The following is a 23,125-nucleotide window of genomic DNA, read 5'->3' on the forward strand; positions in this document are numbered from 1 at the left end:
GGGTATCCGTTTTTGGGGAATACCTTGTATAGGTGTTCCTCTTCTTCTTTTTGCAGTTCTGATGTACTTCAGTGTGTTGTGGCCCTTTTGAATAGTGTCCTGATGCAGCTTCGTTTGTGTGTGTTAGTGTGGTTACTTTCATAGTTTAGGACTTGGTCTGTGTGTGTGGCTTTCCTGTATACCCTTGTGGTGAATTCTCCGTCTGGTGTTCTCTGTACCATCACGTCTAGGAATGGGAGTTGGCTATCCTTTTCTTCTTCTCTCGTGAATCGGATTCCTGTGAGTGTGGCGTTGATGATCCGGTGTGTTTTTTCTATTTCCGTGTTTTTAATGATTACAAACGTGTCATCGACATATCTGACCCAGAGTTTGTGGTAGGACTGTTTGTTCTAACCTTTGCATAACTGCCTCTGCTATGAGTCCCGAGATTGGGGATCCCATGGGAACAAGGACATACCACAACCAAAAGGACTAGCCACACTACCATACATCAGGAGCATCTCGGAACTGGTCGTGTCGTTTCGTGGCTAGTTGGTGTTCATGGATGCGGATCGTTAGCTGTCTTCCTGTTTGTCCTATGTAGTGTTTTGTGCAGTCCTTGCTGTACACTACATTGGTTTTGCTTATGCTGGGTATCGGGTCCTTCGTTCTGGTGAGTTGTTGTCTGAGAGTGGCTGTTGGTTTGTGTGCTGATATGAGTCCTAGTGGTCGCAGTAGTCTGCCTGCCAGTTCGGAAATGCTCTTGATGTATGGTAGTGTAGCTAGTCATTTGGGTTGCGGCATGTCCTCGTTCCGTTGTCTTTTCCTTAGGCATCTGTTGATGAAATTGCGCGGGTATCCTTTTTTGGCGAATACATTGTAGAGGTGTTCTTCTTCCTCTTTTTGCAGTTCTGGTGTACTGCAGTGTGTTGTGGCCCTTTTGAACAGTGTCTTGATGCAACTTCTTTTGTGTGTGTTGGGCTGGTTGCTTTCGTAGTTCAGGACTTGGTCTGTGCGTGTGGCTTTCCTGTATACCTTTGTGGTGATTACAAAGGTGTCATCCATATATCTGACCCAGAGTTTGGGTTGAATTTGCGGTAAGACTGCTTGTTCTAATCTTTGCATTACCACTTCTGCTAGGAGTCCAGAGATGGGTGAGGCCATGGGTGTGCCGTTGATTTGTTCATATATTTGGTTGTTGAATGTGAAGTGTGTTGTGAGGCACAGGTCCTGTAGTTTGAGTATGCCGTCTTTGTTGATAGGTTCACCGTCCTTTTGTCTGTTCTGTATGTCCAGCAGGTTGGCTATTGTTTCTCTGGCTAGGGTTTTGTCGATAGAGGTGAACAGTGCCGTTACATCAAATGAGCCACGAAACGACACGACCAGCTATCCTTAGTAGCCACACATGCAGATGACAAGCAACATGAATTCGACTGGGACAACACTACTATTATAGGACAAGCCAAACAGAGAACAGCCAGGAAATTCCTAGAGGCATGGCACTCATCCACAGATTCAATCAATAAGCACATCGACCTGGACCCAATATACCGACCACTGCAGCGGACAGCTGGAACTGACAACCGGAAGCGGCAGAGACAAACCACTATAAATGCCGGAGGAAACATCATAGAAGTGCTTCACAGGTGGCTCCCAAGCACTGAGGATGTCACCTAGACAGGGGACGAAACGTCTGCAACACAAATTCCCAGCTCGGCGAACACAACCACAACATACATTTGCTAAATATGCAAAGCTAAAATATCTTGTGTATTTAGTAGATTTATTGATGATGTATTTAGCTCAAATTAGCCAGCAGGGTTGGTACCACACTTGATTCTCATCAGGGCTTTCAACAAAATCTTCATCATCTTCTCTAATACAAGCTTTATGAATTGGTAAAGAGAATACAGACACCATGTCTGACATTAGGTGTAAGGCCAAAAGCTGAAGAGATGAAATTTTAGTCAGGTGGACACAGCAGCAAAGTCTAGTAAGGGACCTTCAGAGAGCAGGACCTATATTGGAGGACCTATGAACAACGAAATGCTGTGAGGACACAAACATATAGATAGCTGTCATCAGAAAAATAACAATGAGAGTGTCTACCCAGTGACTGCAGAGTGTGGTGAGGCCAAGGTGAAAAGAATGAACAAAAACAAATGGATTTTAAATTAAGATACTAAGTGAGATAGAGGGTTAACAAATGGGGATGATGGACAAGCTTGACAGAAAAACAAGGCAGAATTAAAGGTTTTTGGTCTGGAGGATAGAAGACCAGCAATGATGATGTTGGAATATTGCAACATGGAGATGACAAAGACATAAAAGAGTTATCTTAAGTCTTGTTGAAAATGCGATTTAAAAGTAGTCCTGGAGTTTTCATATTAATGAATCAAAACCTGCCACCCATTCTAAAAGACTGAAGACTTAACAGCAATCTAGGTTTGTTCAATATATCATTTCAGCTGTATGACATTGTAATCTTTTGCTATAAATTCTGTGTCTTATGATCTTGCTCCATAGCGACCTAATGAAGGAGCAGCACTCTGAAAGCTAGTGCTTCCAAATAAACCTGTTGACCTATGATCTGGTGTTGAGATTTTTAAAATTACAATTAATCAAGCATTGTGCATTCAGCTAGTAAAGCATGTGCCTAAATTCACAATCTCTGCAGGTTTGAAAATAGTTTTCTAGGGGCAACTTTTCTTTTTACACAGAGGGTGGGATGCATGTGGAATGAGCTGTCAGCAGAAGTGACTGAGGTGGGTACATTAAAAATATTTAAAAGGCAGTTGGACAAATACATGGGCATGGACCAAAGGGTCTATCTCCAAGCTGTAGGACTCTATGAACTCTACGCAATTCGATGCAAATAAATATTGGGACTCCACTAATCACAGGCTAGGCAGAATTTATTGCTCTCACTTACTGCCCAGAGGGCAGCTCAAAGTCAACCACATTGCTGTGGGTCTGCAGTCACATGTCGGCCAGACCAGGTAAGGATGACAATTTCCTTCCCTAAAGGACATTAGAGAACTAGATGGGTTCTTTCCAGCAATCGACAATGGATTCATGGGCATCATTGGAGTCTAAGTCCAGAATTTTTTTCCATTGAATTGAAATTCCACCATCTGCCATGGCAGGATTTGAATCCAGCTCCCCAGAATGTTACCTGGGTCTCTGGATTAACAGTCCAGCAATAATACCACTAGGCTATCACTACCCCAGCATAACTACTAAACTAACCATGTTTCTAAATTCTACAGTTTTCATGATGCACTTGCAATTTCCAGTTTAAAAATATTCAGAAAAAACTTGAGTACCTGAAGAGTGGAACTCATTACCAGAGGGAATGTTTGAAGCAATCAAAATACATGCATTTAAAGAAAGGTAGACAAACATATAGGGGAGAAGGTAATATATGGGTGTAATGATCGAAATAGAAGTTGAGAAGAGGCTCTATCTCCGAGTTGTCGGACTCTAGACTCACAGACATCAGCATGGATTGCGTAGGCAGAGGGTCTGTATCTGTGCCACATATTCCTGTGTAATTCTAACTTACAGTCACAATTTTTGAAATAATACAAAATGAACTATTCCCACCTGTCCCAAAGTTACTGAGTGGTGCAGTCATGCCACAGAATTAATTTCCTTTCAATGGTATTTGCACATTAACTGAAGTGACAGACAGTAGCTTAAAGAAAGAAAAGCAGTCTACCCCACCAGGGTGCTTCGTTACTAAGAGAAATCCTAACCAGCCCCATCCTCCAATTTATACTGTGCCAAATCAAAAGAAAATTCTTCCCTTCCCTCAGCCTCCCTCTAATCAGGACAAGCTTCCTGTCCCCGTAACAACACCTCAACTTTTGTCCTACGTTAAGCAATATTGGTGTCTTTATCACGGAGTGTACAAGCCTTTCTTTTCTCTAATGGTATAGGGCTACAGTTTTGGAGACTCAGGTTGCATATTAAATCCACATCTCCATAATCTGCAGGCATTGGGGTCCTGATTGATAATTTAGCCACAAAGGAAGTAATAGTTTTAATGACTGAAATAAAAACAAAGTGCTGGAGAAATACAGCACGTTTGGCAGCATCTGTGGAAAGAAAATAGAATAAATGAGTCCTATATGACTCTTCATTCAGGCCATTATGTTGTGCCAGTCCTTTTAAAAAAAGTTATCCCAAACCCTTCCAACAGGCCATCAAAACCTCAATCAAGATAAGCAGAGCTTGAGATCATAAATCCCTACAGTGTGAAAGCAGGCCATTTGGTCCATCGAGTTCACACCGACCCTCCAAAGAGAATCTGACCAATACCCACAATTACCCCCTCACACTCTATCTCTGGTAATCCTGCAAACTTCATGGCCAATCCACCTTATCCCTGGGCACCATGGGCAATTTAGCATTGCCAACTCACCAAACCTGCATATCTTTGATTGTGGGAGGAAACTGGAACACCCACGCAGAATTGCTGCTGCACTCCCTTTGTTTTAAGTATATGCTTTCTCAGTTAAGGATACCAAAACTGCACACAACACTCTAGGTGTGGTCTCAGCAGGGCTCTGCGTCGCAAAGTGTAGTGCTGGAAAAGGCCAATTTAGCCAGGTTTTCTTGAATTAACAAGAGAACATTGATCAATTACTACACACGAGAAAGATTAATGACACCACATGTGTACACACATTAGAAATAAGAGTTGAGTCCAAAAAGATAAGTTTAAAATTCACAAACCCATCTCTGAATTAATGGCAAACAGTGGAGAGTTAAACATTACGACTGCATTTGAAGTCGGCCACAGGGCGATGAGGTTGTTTGGTGCGTGTGTCGCAGAGATGTTCCCTAAAATGCTCTGCAAGTTGCCGTTCTGTCTCCCAGATGTCGACCACATCAAGAGCAACAAATCCAGCAGATGAAGTGGGTGGATGTGCAGGAAAAGCTCTGCCAGATGTGAAAAGATCCTTTGAGGCGTTGGACAGAGGTGAAAGTGGTAGTGTGAGCACAGGCTTTACATCTCATACAGCACCAAACAACTACCCCTTCCACATTCCTGATGAAGGGCTTATGCCCGAAACGTTGACTCTCCTGCTTCTCAGATGCTGCTGGACCTGCTGTGCTTTTCCAGCGCCAGCCTTTTAGACTCTGACTCTTCAGCATCTGCAGTCCTCACCTTCTCCCTCTCGTGGGCGGCACGATGGCACAGTGGTTAGCACTGCTGCCTCACAGTGCCTCGGGCAACTGTCTGTGTGGAGTTTGCACATTCCCCCCATGTCTGCATGGGTTTCCTCCGGGTGCTCCGGTTTCCTCCCACAGTCCAAAGATGTGCAGGTCAGGTGAATTGGCCACGCGTAATTGCCCTTTGTGTTAGGTGAAGGGGTAAATGTAGAGGAATGTGTCTGGGTGGGTTGCTCTTCGGAAGGTCGGTGTGGACTTGTTGGGCCGAAGGGCCTGTTTCCACACTGTAAGTAATCTAATCTAATGTAAGGAGGGATCTGTTCAGCTTCAGCAAGATATCTCACTCCTGTACTCAAATCCTCTTGCAATGAAGGCCAGAATACCATTTGTCTTCCTAACTTCTTGCTGCACCTGCATGCTTGCTTTCTGTGACTGCAGGTAAAAGGATGCACAGGGTTCCTTTATTTATCAAAATTTCCCAATCTATCAGGATAAGTCAGCATGGTTTTGCAGGGAAGAGGCCGACGGATAGACAGTCAGAATTTGTTGAAGAATCAATGATAGATTCATTGACTTTTCCCATCAAGATTTAGCATTGCTGTTATTATTGTATTAGAGGGTGTTTTAAAGTCGAGAAATATGAAGTAGGTTTGCAGTTATTTAAGTTGATAGCCAATTGGCATTATCAATGGAGCCATGCATGAAATTAATGGCAAGTGGCAAGTTACAGAGTTCAGAAGAGAGGTGAATGCAAAAGCAGAAATTTCAGGCAAAAGAGTGTGAGTTGCTCAGAAAGGTGTTCAGTAAAAACATAGAGGATGTAAATATCAAGTGTTTTTTGTCTTCAGATCTAGTGACATGGATGACAATGGTATCTGCCTGTATAGAGTGCTCCCTCATTCCTGCATGAGGAGGCAAGTGCAAGTCTCAGATCATCGACAGTACTACAGTTACTGATCAAATTCACTATGACACAAAGTTTAGTTACAAATTCCGAAGACAGTTCATAGGATCTAAAACAGAGTTTTGACCAGTCACGAAAGTATTTTCAGCATTTTGCTTTTATTTGACTGTAGTGATTCAGCCCATCGTCATGATACCAACACTTTTTTAGATATATCACTCCTTACTCAATTACTTTAATGTCAATTATAGTCTTAATTCATCAATTCAAAGGTACCAGCCAATTACTATTGCCAATTCTTGAGTTGATATCATGGGACACAATGGCTGGGCACCTAGAGTTAATCAGGTGCAGCTGGCAGATTTACAAAAGGAGATCATGTTTCAAAGTTGCAGACTGTTACCTCCAGATCCAGGGCAAGGTTCCTTAATTTGTTACTGCGCCAGATGGCTTACCCCAAACTGTTAAGCACTCTGGTGAAAAAGGGATGAACTCGCTCCCCTTCTTTATCCACCAATTGATCTCAACAAGGTTAATTTAAAAACAGTATCCCTTCCCCTCTGGATACTTCCTCTCCGATCAAATGCTGCTTTAAAAACGAGGCCAATTTAGCCAGGTTTTCTTGAATTAACAAGAGAAAATTTATTAATTACTACACACGAGGAAGATTAATGACACCACATGTGTACACACATTAGAAGTAAGAGTTGAGTCCAAAAAGATAAGAGTTTAAAATTCACAAACGCACCTCTGAATTAATGACAAACAGTGGAGAGTTAAACATTACAACTGCATTTGAAGTTGATGGTATCACTGTTGTTAGTCATTGAAAAGTTCAATTCCACAATTCTTAAGTTTGTAGATTGGTTGAGATCCTATGGTTTTAATCCTTTGAACTGTGGCTGAATTCCAATATTCAGGATAAGAGGGAGCCCTTTTGTTGTCTTGTTTTCTTCTGTCTAGTTTGTAGTTAATTAACTTTAGAGTCTTCACCTACAACACACGGTGACTAGGAGTTGTTTTTTTGACTGTGAACTTCAAAGTAAAGGTAAAGTCACCATAGTACCACTGATCTGTAGAGCTGCTCTCGCATTAGAGAGAGACCACTGATGTTGAGTTTAACCTGAGGGTCACCATGCTTCAGGTGAGAGCTTCATGTGACAAGAATTGAACTCCTACTGTTGGCATCATAAATCAGCTGTCCAGTGAACCGACCCTCCCTACACAGTATGCTAAAGGTCAAGCCTGAGTTGGTACACGAGAATGTTCAGTCTCAGAGCATTGCCAGTCAAGTTGAAGTTGGCTTTTAATCCTTGACCTTCAGTATTCTTCAAAGGGAAAACACAAAATATATCTGCAGTTTCGAAAATAATGGTTTGCTGTTGAGGAGGTTTTTGTCAGCCCCTTATTGCCTTTGTAGTCACAAGCGATCAATGCTGACTTGCCTCTTTTCCCATCTTTGAAAGGTTGTTGTTTGAAATTCCCTGTGCATCTGCAGTTGTGACATTCATGGGTGTTTCTCTTACTTTGAAAATCAATTTACATCTGCAGCCATTTCTGGCTGTATCAGTCCTCTTTTAGATTAGATTAGATTAGATTCCCTACAGTGTAGAAACAGGTCCTTCAGCCTAACAAGTCCACACCGACCCTCCAAAGAGTAACCCACCCAAACCCATTTACCTCTGATTAATGCACCTAACACTATGGGCAATTTAGCATGGCCAATTCACCTGACCTGCACATCTTTGGACTGTGGGAGGAAACCGGAGCACCCGGAGGAAACCCACGCAGACACGGGGAGAACGTGCAAACTCCACACAGTCAGTCACCCGAGGCTGTAATCGAACCCAGCTGTAATCGAACAGTGCTAACCACTGAGCCACCGTGCCGCCCTGTTAAAATACACATTTTGGAATTAGTTTACAAATACTCACAGTACTTTGGGTTTCTGACCCATAGTCATCTTGAAGAAATTCTTTGCACAAGGGCGACAGGTTTTTTTTTAAAGTAACATAAACAATTACTGATAAAGATATTTACGCATATGTAGATTAGATTAGATTAGATTAGATTACAGTGTGGAAACAGGCCCTTCGGCCCAACAAGTCCATACCGACCCGCCGAAGCGAAACCCACCCATACCCCTACGTTTACCCTTTACCTAACACTACGGGCAATTTAGTATGGCCAATTCACCTGACCCTGCACATCTTTTGGACTGTGGGAGGAAACCAGAGCACCCGGAGGAAACCCACGCAGACACGGGGAGAACGTGCAAACTCCACACAGTTAGTCGCCTGAGGCGGGAATTGAACCTGGGTCTCTGGCGCTGTGAGGCAGCAGTGCTAACCACTGTGCCACCGTGCCGCCCGTAGAATAGTACAGCACGGGAACTGGTCCTTCGACCCATGATGTTGTGCCGAACATGACACCAAATTAAACTAATTCCTTCTACCTACCCTTGCAAATTCATGTGGTTATCTAAAAGTTCCTTAAACGCCCATAACTTATCCGCCTCCATCACTACACCTGGCCATGCATTCCAGACTTCTATCACTCTCTGTGTAAAACACTTCCTCCTCATATTTGGTTTGAACTTTCCCCCTTACACCTTAAATGCATGCCCCCTAGTATTAGACATTTCAATTCTGGGCAAAAGATTCTGACCATCGGCCCCAGCTATGCATCTCAATTTTATAGACTTCTATCAAGTCTCCCCTTGGTGTCTGCTGCTCCAGAGAAAACAAGTTTTCATAGTCTCTCCTTATAGCTCATACCCTCTAAACCAGGCAGAATCCTGATAAACCTCTTCTGCACCCTCTCCAAAGCCTCGATATCCTTCCTATAATGCAGTGACCAGAAATGAATGCAATCTCCAAGTGTGGCCTAACCAAAGTCTTATAAAGCTGTAACATGACGTCCTAACTCTTGTACTCAATTTCTCAACCAACAAACGTGAACACGCCATAAAGCCTGCTTTACCACCCTGCCTACTTGCATGGCCACTTTCAGGGAGCTAAGGATTTGAACCCCAAGATCCCTCTGTACATCAGTGATATTTAAGGTCTGCCATTAACTGTTTACCTTTGCTTAACATTTGATCTCCCAAAGTGCAGCACCTCACACACCCAAATTAAATACCACTTGACATTGTTCCGCACATATCTGCCACTGATTTCACTCCCGCTGTATTCTTGGACAACTTTCTACATTATTCACAACTCCACTGATCTTTGTACCATCCACAAACTAACCAATCCATCTACATTTTTATTCAAATCATTTCCAATATTACAAACAGCAGAGGTCCCAGTACGAATCCTTGCAGAACACCACTACTCATGGACCACTAGCCAAAAAAGCTATCTTCCACCACTACCCTTTGCCTTCTATGGGCAAGCCAGCTCCGAATCCAAGTGGCCGAGTCACTGTGGACCCCATGCAATTTAATTTTCTGGATAAGCCTACCACAAGGGATCTATTGAAAGCCTTACTAAAATCCACGCAGTCAACATCATCTGCCATACCTCAATTACCTTCACCACCTCCACAAAAAATTCCATCAAGTTAGTAAGACATAACCTGCCACTCACAAATCCACGCTGACCTTCCCTAATTAAGCCATACTTTACCAAATGCTTGTAAATCCTATGCCTACATTGAGTGGCAAGTGTGCAAAGGGATGCAAGACAGGCTCGAGAGCAAAAGCAAAAATGAAAGGGCACTGCTTGCCTAGAAACCTATAAAGAATGGCGCTCAACAGGTCAGTGTTCAGCTTGGTCTTATTTATTAAGAAGTGAAAGAGGAAATGAAAGAATACTGATATTGGCACAGACAATAAAAGAGAATGCCTGTGTTCAGCATCATCACACAGGACTTCAGGGATACAGATAGTCTAGCAGTGAGAATGTGTACAGGGTATAAGCAGGCAGGGAAAGAGTTACGGTCTGAGTTTGTGAAACAAGAGGTTCAGCTGAGCATGACTCAGATCAGATAAGAACTTACAGTTAACAATGGGATGCTGGAGGCAAGGGTAGTGGATTAACAAGGTGGAAAAGCATTCATTATGTAGAGCCATTTAACAAGGTGAGGTAACATTCAGTATGTAACGTCAGTTAACAAGGTGAAAAGCATTCATTATGTGGTCAGTTATTCATTGTGTAACAGCAGATGGCTTAATCTTTGCTATTGACACTTACTAATTGTAACAGTCACCCAATTAATATATATGTTGCCCTATGTGGATGTTCCTCCTTGTAACATAACTTTATAATTTGTTGAGAAACTGTTGTTCCAGAGAAGACTGTGAACTCATGTGCACATGGGCGATCGTTTTCACTCCCTCCAGGGCCCAGAATAAAATGAAGGAGGTCAAATTACACGGTATCTCTGAGCATTTTGCTTCAACTGATGGGGAAGAAACGGGATGAAAATATTGGCATAGTCGGTCCCCTCGCTCGATTGCTCTCTATTCTACGGATTCCTCAAATGATAATTAGTTCAGTCGAGAGACACAGTTTCACAAGCTCGCTGGCAGGCAGACGTTCAAGTCCTCTGCGCTGCATTGGGGGAACGGAAGTGTGATTGAGGTTCGAGTTCTCCACGTGGTACTGGAGTTCCAGTCCCCTGGGGTGGATTAACTGAGGTTCAACTCCTCTGCGCTGTACTGGGGTTCGAGCTCTCTGTGTTTAAGCAATGTTTGAGTTTTCTGTGTTTAATTGGGGTTTGGGTGTTCCGTGTTTAAGTGGGGTTCAGGTTCTCGGTGTTTAAGTGGGGTTCAAGCCTCCATGAGGAGTAAAGTGAGAAATGGGTTAAAGTCCCCGAGTAGGGAAATTTGAGGTTCAATGAGTCTCTGTTCTGGGGAAAGACAGTGGCTTGGATTGCAGCACCATGTGGTCTGCTGTGAAGGCTTTCTCTTTTTATAAATGTGGTTTCAGTGAGAGGATGTAAAGAAAAAATGGGAAACACTGAAATTAAGGTTGTACTAATACTTGGGTTGAAAAAGGAAAGTTTCAAAGTAAATTGTGCCATGCTGGGAGTATCTGATATTTAAAAAATTTGGCTTGTTAAAATACCGATTCAGAAAATCCTTATAAGTAACCGTTTTGCCTTGTGCGAATCAGAATCTCAATTCAATGTGTTTTGTGGACTATGTATTGAGGCAGATTTTGTTTTTACATTGAAATTGTACAACATTATGTCCTTCTTAAAATGATCAAACTTGTAACCTTAAAGCAAATTGATCGAGTGCCTTGAGCCCCTGATCGGTTTGAAATTCTGCAATGCCTGTTAAAAAAAAAAGTTGGGTCAGCGGCCATGCTTTAGTTAGATGAGAGTATTGTATTATAATATCTTTGCTGCTGTGTTTTTAATGCAGAACGTTCAAAAATAAGAAGAATGCATTTTGAGTTTGATGTTTTGTTAAGATTCAAGAGAATAGTAGAACTTGAGGCTGCGCTGTCTAAATTCTGTTAATTATTGTTAAGACTTCAATGGGCCCCTTCATATTGCAAATTCAAAGAATGATGATCCCTATCAAAGTTGCCACTGTAATTCTGACTATTTAATTTGGGAAGTTTCATTTGGAGAACATATTTCAAAATATTCTGCATTTGATTCCCACGAATATTTGAGATTTAAATCTGAACTGAAACTACCACTTCAATTGCTAAAACACAGGAAACTTTTTGTTGTTTTCTTGCTGTTCCAGACTTCTGAAATACTTTTCCTGACAACGTTCACATTAGGTGAAAGTGAGGACTGCAGATGCTGGAGATTAGAGATTGCTGCAGATTTTCCTGACAACTTTCACATTAGCTGAGCTTCAATTTGTTAAAGGAAAATAATTTTGAATAACCTGAATGAGGTACCCGAAGGTTTGATTTTAGGTCCATTGACTGAATTGTTTAGGCAGTACAACTTGGAAGTTTATGGATTGCATAAAATTTGATAATGTCATAAATTGTGAACAGAGTAACAGACTTCAAGACAACTAAGAAGGTTGAAATAGGCAGACACAATTTAGTGTAATGAATTGTTTGACTGTCTTCATACTGATAAACAACTTGGCAAGGAAGGAATGAGAGACGGAATGCAAAGAGACTTTCAGCAGCTAACACCATCTCTAGAGTTTCTCCATTCACAGGTAAAGCATGCCTTTGGACCACCTCCCACCCCTCCACAACCTGATCCAATGGATTCAATCAGCTTCCCAGTCATGAGCTCAAAAACTGAACTAATAACAATGAAGAGGAGGTTGATAAGTTTTTTGTCAGCGGCCTTCCTATGGACATTCAACCATGTGAGCTTTACCTTGCCTTTCGATAATTTAAAGGATATGAAGGTTCGCTGATCAAGCTAACATCACAACAGAGCAGGAGCAGATGCAGCAAAGAATGCTGCGTTCACCTAGCCTGCAGCTTCAGCTGCTGCACTGTGCACTCAGATACGCTGGAATCTGAAGCATCTCCACAAGGATGAAAGCCTCTTCAGCTTCACCGAGAAGCCCACTGAAGATGTTACCTAGTATGGTGACAAAACGTCTGGAAATGTACCTTCCAGCTCAGAGCAAACCTACATCCAGCTTTGTTAAGTATTTAACTGCCCTTATCCAAGAATTCAGATTTCTTCGAGGAGTGATGCAAGAACAGACTGGATTTTGTTTTCAGGTTGGACTTTACTGGAGGAGATTTTGGAGAACTGACTCATTTCCACTCAACTTGGAGGGGATGGAGTGGTCACTAAGGACTGTGGATTTAAGAACTTTACTGGTGGATTCTTTTTCTACATGGGAGGATTCTTCAAATTCTATTTACTGTAATGGACTAGTAATTTTGTTGTTATAATCATTGTATGCTGTGTGTCAATAACTTGCTTAAATATTTAAAAATCACACAACACCAGGTTATAGTCCAACAGGTTTAATTGGAAGCACACTAGCTTTCGGAGCGACACTCCTTCATCAGGTGATTGAAAGCTAGTGTGCTGCCAATTAAACCTGTTGGACTATAACCTGGTGTTGTGTGATTTTTAACTTTGTACACCCCAGTCCAACACCGGCATCTCCGAATCTTGCTTAAATATTGTCTGTCAGAGTCTTATAAAGCTGGTAGTGCCATCTCAGTGGTTATCATGTAATGATAAAAAGAGGGAATGAGAACATGTACAGGGTATACGCAGGCAGGGAAAGCATTAAGCTCTGAGTTTTGTGAAACAAGAGGTTCAGCTGAGCATGACTCAGATCAGATAAGAACTTACAGTTAACAATGGGATGCTGGAGGAAAGGGTAATGCGTTAACAAGGTGGAAAACCATTAATTATGTAGAGCCATTTCACAAGATGAGATAGCATTCAATATGTAACGTCAGTTAACAAGGTGAAACGTATTCATTGTGTGAAGTCAGTTATTCATTGTGTAACAGCAGATGGCTTAATCTTTGCTGTTGACACTTACTGATTTTAACGGTCACCCAATTAATATGTATGTTGCCTTATCTGGATGCTCCTCCCTGTAAAACACTATATATTTCATTGAGAAACTGCTGTACCAGAGAAGACCATGAACTTGTGTCTCTGTGCACATGGGCGATCGTTCTCTCTCTCTCCAGGGTCCAAAATAAAGATGAAGGAGGTAAAACTACACTGTGACTCTGAGGGTTTTGCTTTGACTGAGCGGGGAATGGGATGAAGAAGGGCTTATGCCCGAAACGTCGATTCTCCTGTTCCTTGGATGCTGCCTGACCTGCTGCGCTTTTCCAGCAACACATTTTTCAGCTCCGATCTCCAGCATCTGCAGTCCTTACTTTCTCCTGACAGCAGGATAAGCATGTACAGTCTAACTTTCAAGACTAAGTTAAGAAAATTGTTCGGAAATTTGAACAAAAGGAATGGGCAAGCAAAGATTTTTTTCAAAGTAAAGGTTCTATAATGAAGCGTATGGACATGGTGAGAAGTTATTACAGTGCTTATCACTGTCATTGCAAATAAAACACCTATAAAAAGGCAAACAGAAGCACTGATTATTTTACCTGTGCGTGGAAAACACTATCAAATTGGTCAACTCAAACATGCACATGATTTTAGTTACAAGGCTTGTTGTACAGTTTTGATATTTATTATAGAAAAAGGAACAGTACAAAGCAAAAGAAGCAACGTTGATTCATTAGACTGTACAAATCAATAAAAGTAACTTTGAGACAATAAGGTGTTTTCACTGGAACTGCAGAAAAGTAGCAAAGAGGTATTTGAAATTGCTAAGATACCCTTTCCACAGAAAGCAAAAGGACAGGATTTTCCACACAGTACATAGAATGTCTCACCACAGATCCTTGGTGAATGCAAGTGTATAAACTCTCAAAGTGTGTTTGACAGAGAGAAGAATAGATGAGCTAGATCATACAACAGCAATGCAGATTGGAAGGGTAGAATAGTCTGTAGATGGAAATGTGTTGCTGGAAAAGCGCAGCAGGTCAGGCAGCAACTGAGGAACAGGAGAATCGACGTTTCGGGCATTAGCCCTTCTTCAGGAATAGTCTGTATTAATACAAAAGACTCCACAAATGCTCCCACTACAAGGAGTAGTCATCAACATCAGTCATGTAACTTGGTGTAATAAAGTGACCAGGCCTACAAGAAAGCATTCTAGTGTGATACAGTGACAGACCTCTTTGTACAGGACTGTAGTCCAGTATTATACAGTGACAGACCTGCCCCCACCAGGACTGTACCTGTGTTATACAGTGACAAGCCTCTACCCATCAATACAGTACCCATGTTATACAGTGACAAACCAATCAGTACTGCACCCCGAGTATTATTCAGTGATCGACCAGTCCCCATCAGTAGCCCACAGCCCATTGTTATACAGTGACAGACTTGTTCCTATCAGTACTCTACCCCACTGTTATATAGTGATAGACATGTCCCCATCAGTACTGTGCCCTACTGTTATATAGTTACAGACCTGTTCCAAGTGCTGCACTCCATTGTTATAGTGAGAAACCTGCCCACAGCAGTATTGTGCTCCACCAGTGTACAGTGACAGACCTGTCCCCACCAGTACTGTATCCTAGTGATGTACAGTGATAGATCTGACCCCACTAGTACTGTAACATGGTGTTAATGACAAACATGTCCCAACCAGTACTGTGCCCACTGTTATATAGTGACAGACCGGTCCCCACCAGTACTGTACCCCAGTGTTATACCGTGACGCTCATGCTCCTACCAGTATTATATTCCAGTGTTACACACTGACAAGACCGGTGCCCACCAATACTGTACCCTACTGTAATGCACTGACAGAGCCATTGCTACCAATACTGTACCCTCGTGTTATACAGCAACAGACCTGTCCTCACCAGTACTGTGCCCCAGTGTTATACACTGACAGACCTGCCCCACCAATATTGTACCTCAACGCTTTACAGTGACAAACCTGTTCCTACCAATACTACATCCCACTGTTATGCAATGACAGACATGTCTCCACCATAGAATCATAGAGATGTACAGCACAGAAACAAACCCCTCAGTCCAACTCATCCATGCCAACCAGACATCCTAAACTAATCTAGTCTCATTTGGCCCATGTCCCTCTAAACTCTTCCTATTCATGTACCTATCCAAATGCCTTTTAAATGTTGCAATTATATCAGCCTCCACTACTTCCTCTGGCAGCTCATTCCATACATGCACCACACTCTACATCAAAAAATTGCCCCTTAGGTCCCTTTTATATCTTTTCCCTCTCACGCTAAACCTGGCCACTAGTTCTGTACTTTTCACACCCCACACCTCCAGGGAAAAGACCTTGTCGATTTACCGTATCTATGCCCCTCATAATTTTATAAATCTCTAGAAGGTCACCCCTCAGCTTCCGACACTCCATGGAAAACAGCCCCAGCCTATGCAGCCTCTCCCTATAGCTCAAACTCTGGCAACATCTTGTAAATCTTTTCTGAACCCTTTCAAACTTCACAACGCCCTTTCTATAGCAGGGAGACCAGAATTGCACATAATATTCCAAAAGTGGCCTAACCAATGTCCTGTACAGCTGCAACATGACCTCCACACCTCAACAATCTAATCATAAGGCAAAGCACACCAAACACCTCCTTCACTATCCTATGGGGGCAACTTTTTCACGCAGAAGGTGGTGCGTGTATGGAATGAGCTACCAAAGGAGATGGTGGAGGCTGGTACAATTGAAACATTTAACAGGCATTTGGATGGGTATATAAACAGGAAGAGGGATATGGGCAAAGTGTTGAAAAATGGGACTAGATTAGGTTGGGATATCTGGTCAGCATGGACAAGTTGGACCGAAGGGTCTGTTCCGTGCTGTACATTTCTATGTCTCTATGACTCTACAAACTATGAACCTGCACTCCAAGCTCTCTTTCCTACCTCATCCTCTGCTTTGGTCCTACTGACCCTGACTGTTTTACTTGCTCCTCTTCCCAACCATACTAGTCTCAGCTGATCGATTTCCTCACTATCTCCCAGTCCCCACCTTCCTAGTTTAAATCCTCTTGAGCAGCTCCATCAAATCTCCCTGACAAAATATTAGTCCCTCGTAGCCCTACAAACGGAGAAAAAAAACACCATTTTGACTGGGACAACACATCTATCCTGGGACAGGTGAAGCAAAGACATGCCAGAGAATTCCTAGAGGCCTGGCAGTCCAACCACAACGCCATAAACAAACACATAGATCTAGATACCATCTATCAACCCCTCAGAAAACGAACAGGAAATGACATAACTACAAACCCCAGGAACCCCATCCAGGACAAACATTTTAATAGAAAGCAGGAGACAACAGCTTCGCTTCACTTGGAGGTCGCCACTGATGTTACCTAGCCAGGTAATGAAACGTCTGGATATCAAACCTACAGCTCAGCGAGCAAACCTACACCCTATATTAGTCCCCTTCCAATTTAGGTGCATTCCATCCTTCTTATGCAGGTCACTGTGGGTAGGAAAGGCAAAGTTACAGTGATTATAGGGTATTTCAGTATGCAGGCAGACTGGGAAAATCAGGTTGGTAGTGAATTGCAAGGAAAGGAATTTGTGGAATGTCTACGAGATGGCTTTTTGGAGCAGCTTGTGGTGGAACCCACTCGGGAACAGGCAATGCTGGATTTAGTGTTGTGCAATGAGGCAGACTTGAAAAGGGAACTTAAGGTGAAAGAACTTTAGGAGGCAGTGATCATAATGTGACTGAATTTACTCTGCAATTTGAGTGAAGATAGAATCAGAAGTAATGGTATTACAGCTGAAGAAAGGCAAATACAAAAGGATGAGGAAGGAGTTGGGTAGAATTGACTAGTAGAGGAGCCAAGTAGGAAAGACTGTGGAAAAGCAACGGCAGGAGTTTCTGGGAGTAATTCAGGAAACAAGTAGAGATTCATCCCAAGAAAAAAATAGCACAGGACACCAAAAAAATGAGGGATAAGATTAAATATGAGGGTAAGCGCGCCAGTAATAGAAAGGAAGACTATAAGAGTTTCTTTAAACATATAAAGGGCAAAAGTGGACATTGGATGGCTGGAAAATTACACTGGAAAGATAGTAGTGGGGAACAAGGAAATGGCTGAGGAACTGAATAATTGTTTTGCATTAGTCTTCACAGTGGAAGACATGAGTAATATCCTAAATATTCAAGAGAGTGAGGGGGCACAGCTAAGTATGGTGGCTGTCACCAAGGAGAAGGTGCTAGGAAAACCGAATGGCCTGAAGGTGGATAAATCACTTAGAACTTTGGGGTGCAATTCATCTAGTCCAAGGGAGATAACTGAAGAGATAATGGAAGCGTTAGTGGTGATCTTTCAGGAATCACTAGAGTCAGGGAGAGTCCCAAAGGACTCAAAAATCACTAGCGTGACACGCCTGTTTAAAAAGGGAGTGAGGCAAAACACAGAAAATTACAGATTGATTAGCCTAACCTCGGTCATGGGTAAGACACTGGAATCCATTGCGAAGGATGAGATTTCTGAATACTTGAAAACATATGGTAAAACAGGGCAAAGTCAGCTTGGTTTCATCAAGGGTACGTCATGTCTGACAAATCTGCTAGTATTCTTTGAGGAAGTAACGAGCATGTTAGACCAAGAAGCACCAATGGATGTTATCTATCTGGACTTCAAGAAGGTCTTTGACAAGGTGCTGGACAGAAAGCTAAGAAAGATAAGGGCCCACAGTGTTAGAGACAACATGCTAGCATGGATAGAAGCTTGGCTGTCTGGCAGAAAACAGAGTGGGGATGGCAGCCGGTGACAAGTGGGCTTCTGCAAGGCTCAGTGGCGGGACCACAACTTCTCACTTTATACAATAACGATCTAAATGAAATAACTGAGGGCATTCCAGCTGAGTTTGCAGATGATACAAAGACAAGTTGAGGGACAGATAGCATTGAGAAGGCAGGAAAGCTGCAGAAGGATTTAGACAGGTTAGGAGAGTGGGCAAAGAAGTAGCAAGTGGAGTACAATGGGGTAAAATGCAAGATAAACTTGCAGGTTGAGTCAGTAATTACGAAGACAAATGCAATTATGGCATTTATTTTGAGAAGACTTGACTATAAAAGATCTAATTCTGAGGCTCTATAAGGCTCTGGTCAAACTACATTTGGAGTATTGTGCACAGTTTTGGGCCCCACATCTCAGGAAGGATGCATTGGCCCTGGAGTATATTCAGAGTAGGTTCACGACAATGGTCCCAGGAATGAAAAGTTTAACATATGAGGAATCTCTGAGGACTCTGGGTCTGTACCCAGAAGGATGAGGGGAGATCTAATTGAAACTTACAGAATAATAAATGGTCTGGACAGAGTGACCATTGGTAGGAGAGACTAGGACCCAAAGAAGTCCTTGGAGGACAGGGAAGACCTTTTAGAATGGAGATAAAGAGAAACTACTTCAGCCATAGAGTGGTGAATCTATGGAATTCATCGCCACAGAAGGCCGTAGAGGCCAGGTATTTAAGACAGAGATAAATAGGTTCTTCAATATCAAGGGGATCAAGAGTTACAGGAAGAAAGCGGGAGAATGGGGTTGAGAAACTTATCAGCTATGATAGAATTGTGGAGCAGACTCAATGGGTTGAATTCCAATGATCCAAAAATGTGAACCTGTCTCCCCTATACCAGCTCCTCAGCCATGCATTCATCTGCTCTATCCTCCCATTCCTACCCTCACTAGTTTGTAGCACTGAGAGTAATAAAGATACTACTCCCCTGAAGACCTCCTTTTTAAATTCCTGCCTAACTTCCTATATTCTCCCTTCAGAGTCGTCTCTTTTTCTCTTCCTATGCCGTTAGTCCCAATGTGTACAATGAGCTCCTGCTAGTCCTCTCCCCTTGGAGAGTATACTGCACTTTCTCACAGATATCCTTGATCCTGGCAACAGGAGGCACACACCATTCTGATTTCTTGCTACCAATTGCAGAAACGTCGGTCTGTGCCTCTGACTACAGAGTCCCCTTTCACAATCGATCACTTGGAACCTGACGTAGCCTGGGCAGCACAGTGGCTCAATGGTCAGCACTGCTGCCTCACAGCACCAGGGTTCGTTTCCAACCTCAGGCGAAAGTCTGTGTGGAGTTTGCATGCTCTCCCAGTGACTGCATGAGTTTCCTCCCACAATCTAAAGGCTTGCAGGTTAGGTGAATTGGCCATGGCAAATTACCCATAGTGTTCAGAAATGTGACAGCTAAGTCAGGGGAAATGTAGAGCGATAGGGTAGGGGAATGGGTCTGGGTGGGTTACTCTTCAGAGGTAGGTGTGGATTGTTGGGCTGAATGGCTTGTTTTCACACTGTAGGGATTCTATGATACCCCTTGTTACATTAGGGCCACTCTCAATACCAGAAACTTGGCTCGTCATGCTACATTCCAAAGAGTCCATCCCACACGACATCTTCAAATCAGCATACTTGTTTGAGATGAATGTAGACACAGGGCAATACCTGCCTCTCTCACCTACTTTTCCTGGATGTAACCCACCTACCTGACTGCATCCACGATTCTTCTCCAATCCCATAACTACCATTCATCACAACCACTAGTTCCTGTAAATTCCTCATTGCCTCTACCCCACCAGTACTGTACACCAGTGTGACACAGTAACAGACATGCCCCCACCAGTACTGTACCCCAGTGTTATACAGTGACAGACCAGCCCCCATCAGTACTGTACCCCAGTGTTATACAGTGACAGAGCTGAAAATGTGTTGCTGCAACAGCGCAGCAGGTCAGGCAGCATCCAGGGAACAGGAGAATCGACGTTTCGGGCATAAGCCCTTCTTCAGGAATAAGGGCTTATTCCCGAAACGTCAATTCTCCTGTTCCCTGGATGCTGCCTGACCTGCTGCGCTTTTCCAGCAACACATTTTCAGCTCTGATCTCCAGCATCTGCAGACCTCACTTTCTCCTCAAAGGTTATACAGTGACAGACCTGTCCCCACCAGTACTGTACCCCAGTGTTATACAGTGACAGACCTGTCCCCACAAGTACTGTACCACAATGTTATACAGTGATAGACCTGTACCCCAGTGTTATACAGTGACAGACCTGTACCCCAGTGTTATACAGGGACAGACCTGTCCCCACCAGTACTGTACCCCAGTGTTATACAGGGACAGACCTGTCCCCACCAGTATTGTTTTACACAGAACCAGTCATCACCTGTCGTGTTACCGCGGTTTCTATTCCGGCCGGCCGTCCTTATAAGGCGCCCACCGGATTTGTCTGTCGTCTCTCAGACTCGAAGTCTCACCTCTCAGCACGGCTCTCGTTGCGCTCTCTTGTCGCTCAGAGCGGAATGTCTGGAAGCCGAACGTCCGGGCGAGAGCGGCACGGACGGGTCCGCAGGAAGTCGAGGCCATGACAGTGCCCTAACCTCCAATGTGTGATGTCACCACGCAGTGTCAATGTTGTCATCGCGGTCCCATGCCGCGTTCCGCGCGTGCGCAGCACCTCACCTGTAAACGTCATCAACCGGCGCCCCAACATGGCGGACAAGAGAAATGTTCTCCGCACATTAATAGCTTATGCCGGAGATTCGGATTCTGAAACTGACACCGAGACAGGTGAGATCCTATAAAACACCGTCCTTTCACAATGGAGTCGGACTAATTAATTAAGCTGTATCATACTGTTAATCTGTAAACATTATTTAGGGGATAATAAAGGCCTATCATTATGGTACAGTACTGGTGAGGACAGATCTGACAGTGTATAATACTGGGGTATAATATTGGTAGGAACAGGTCTGTCACTCTATAAGGGTGGCGTATAGTACTGATAGTCACGGTTTAATACGTATAATACTGGTGGGGACATGTCTGACTGACTCGCTGTGCGACCCATCACCACACTTTTTGACTATATATCATTCGGAGGCAGTACTGTTGGGGACAGGTCTGTCTCTGTATAACACTGGGGTACAGTACTGGTGGGGACAGTTCTGTCATTATACAACACCAGTGGGATCAGTTCTGTCACTGTATAACAGGGGTACAGGACTGGTGGGGTCAATTTGATATTTCAGGCATAAGCCCTTCTTCAGGAATGAGGAGGGTGTGCCAAGCAGGCTAAGATAAAAGATAGGGAGGAGAGACTTGGGGGAGGGGCTTTGCGAATGCGATAGGTGGAAGGAGGTTAAGGTGAGGGTGATAGGTCGGAGAGGGGATGGGGGCGGAGAGGTCGGGAAGAAGATTGCAGGTCAAGAAGGCGGTGCTGAGTCTGAGGGTTGGGACTGAGAAAAGGTGGGGGGAGGGAAAATGAGGAAGCTGGAGAAATCTGTATTCATCCCTTGTGGTTGGAGGGTTCCTCGGCGGAAGATGAGTCGCTCTTCCTCCAGGCGTTGTGTTGCCATGGTCTGGCGATGGAGGAGGCCAAGGACCTGCATGTCCTTGGCGGAGTGGGAGGGAGAATGAAAGTGTTCAGCCATGGGGCAGTTGGGTTGGTTGGTGCGAGTGTCCGAGAGGTGTTCTCTGAAATGTTCCTATACATTGGGGAGACAGGCCGCCGACTTGTGGAACGTTTCAGAGAACGATGTTATAGTCCAGGTTATAGTCCATAAGGTTTATTTGGAAGCACTAGCTTTCGAGGTACTGCCTCTTCATCAGCTGGTTCTGGAACATGACCTTACGACACAAAATTTATAGCAAAAGGGTTACAATGTCATGGAGTTGTAATGATATATTAAACAATATTAACTGAAGTTGTTAAATATATCATTTCAACTCCATGACACTGTAACCCTTTTGCTATAAATTCTGTGTCGTATGGTCATGTTCCACAACCACCTGATGAAGAATCAGCGCCTCGAAAGCGAGTGCTTCCAAATAAACCTGTTAGACTATAACCTGGTGTTGTGATTTTTAACTTTGTCCACCCCAGTCCAACACCAGCACCTCCAAATCATCTCTCAAGTTGGTCAGTGTTACCTGGGACCATCAGGGTTCTTAAAATCCAAACTGCAAAGTTTATTATTCTTCATTTCTGACTGCATGTGAGTGATCCATTTCACACTGTAATCCAGTCAGGAGTTTTGAGGCAGGCTGTTAGGGAAACTTTACCAGCCCCCTCTCAGACTGGGGTGAGCAGAGGAGATATTAAACGGCTGCTCAGTCATGGGCGCAGCTGGCAAAATGTGCTCTCTGCCTCGCCCAGAAAGAATGTGTCAGTTTGAGACAATAGGATTTCAGATATCATGGTCCTGCCCCCTCTGGCATTAGCTGATCGCCGGAGGACTTTTGCCTGGGAAGTAAGTCAGATTGGTAACTCTTGGGAGCATACCTGTGTGTGACATCCTTTAACATGGGGAGGCTAGTGTACACACAGCCACCACACAGAACTTGGTAGTCCCGGGGGTTGAAGCCCAGTGGCATGGAGACCAAGACGACTAGCAGCCCTTCTTTGTTGCAGCCTTCGTTCATCTTCGCAACCGTTGTGAAGTTCTCATTTAAGTTCAGCTATCATCCTTTGCATGATCCACCATTGAGGTGTTCATGGATCGCGCTATGTCTGGAATCTTCCCCTTGAACTAACTGTCATG

General features: G+C 43.5%; 2 protein-coding genes across 6 annotated transcripts in view; one reads left to right on the forward strand and one right to left on the reverse strand.

The window, feature by feature from the left end:
- Positions 1-20,982, reverse strand: part of recql5 (RecQ helicase-like 5) — a 132,005-nt gene extending 111,023 nt beyond the window's left edge. For 4 of the 5 annotated variants that reach the window (XM_043714283.1, XM_043714284.1, XM_043714282.1 and 1 more), the window contains exon 1: positions 20,840-20,982. In XM_043714283.1, the coding sequence (XP_043570218.1) occupies positions 20,840-20,948 (109 nt within the window). In that variant the 5' untranslated portion in view covers positions 20,949-20,982. Of the gene's footprint in view, positions 1-20,748 lie in introns of all 5 variants that reach the window. The other variant, XM_043714285.1, reaches the window with a different exon arrangement.
- A 55-nt stretch (positions 20,983-21,037) lies between these two features.
- Positions 21,038-23,125, forward strand: part of LOC122561956 (SAP30 binding protein) — an 86,214-nt gene continuing 84,126 nt past the window's right edge. The window contains exon 1 of the mRNA XM_043714290.1: positions 21,038-21,152. Within this exon, the coding sequence (XP_043570225.1) occupies positions 21,074-21,152 (79 nt within the window). The 5' untranslated portion in view covers positions 21,038-21,073. The remainder of the gene's footprint in view (positions 21,153-23,125) is intronic.

Source organism: Chiloscyllium plagiosum, chromosome 24 (assembly GCF_004010195.1).
Source record: "Chiloscyllium plagiosum isolate BGI_BamShark_2017 chromosome 24, ASM401019v2, whole genome shotgun sequence".
NCBI lineage: Eukaryota > Metazoa > Chordata > Chondrichthyes > Orectolobiformes > Hemiscylliidae > Chiloscyllium > Chiloscyllium plagiosum.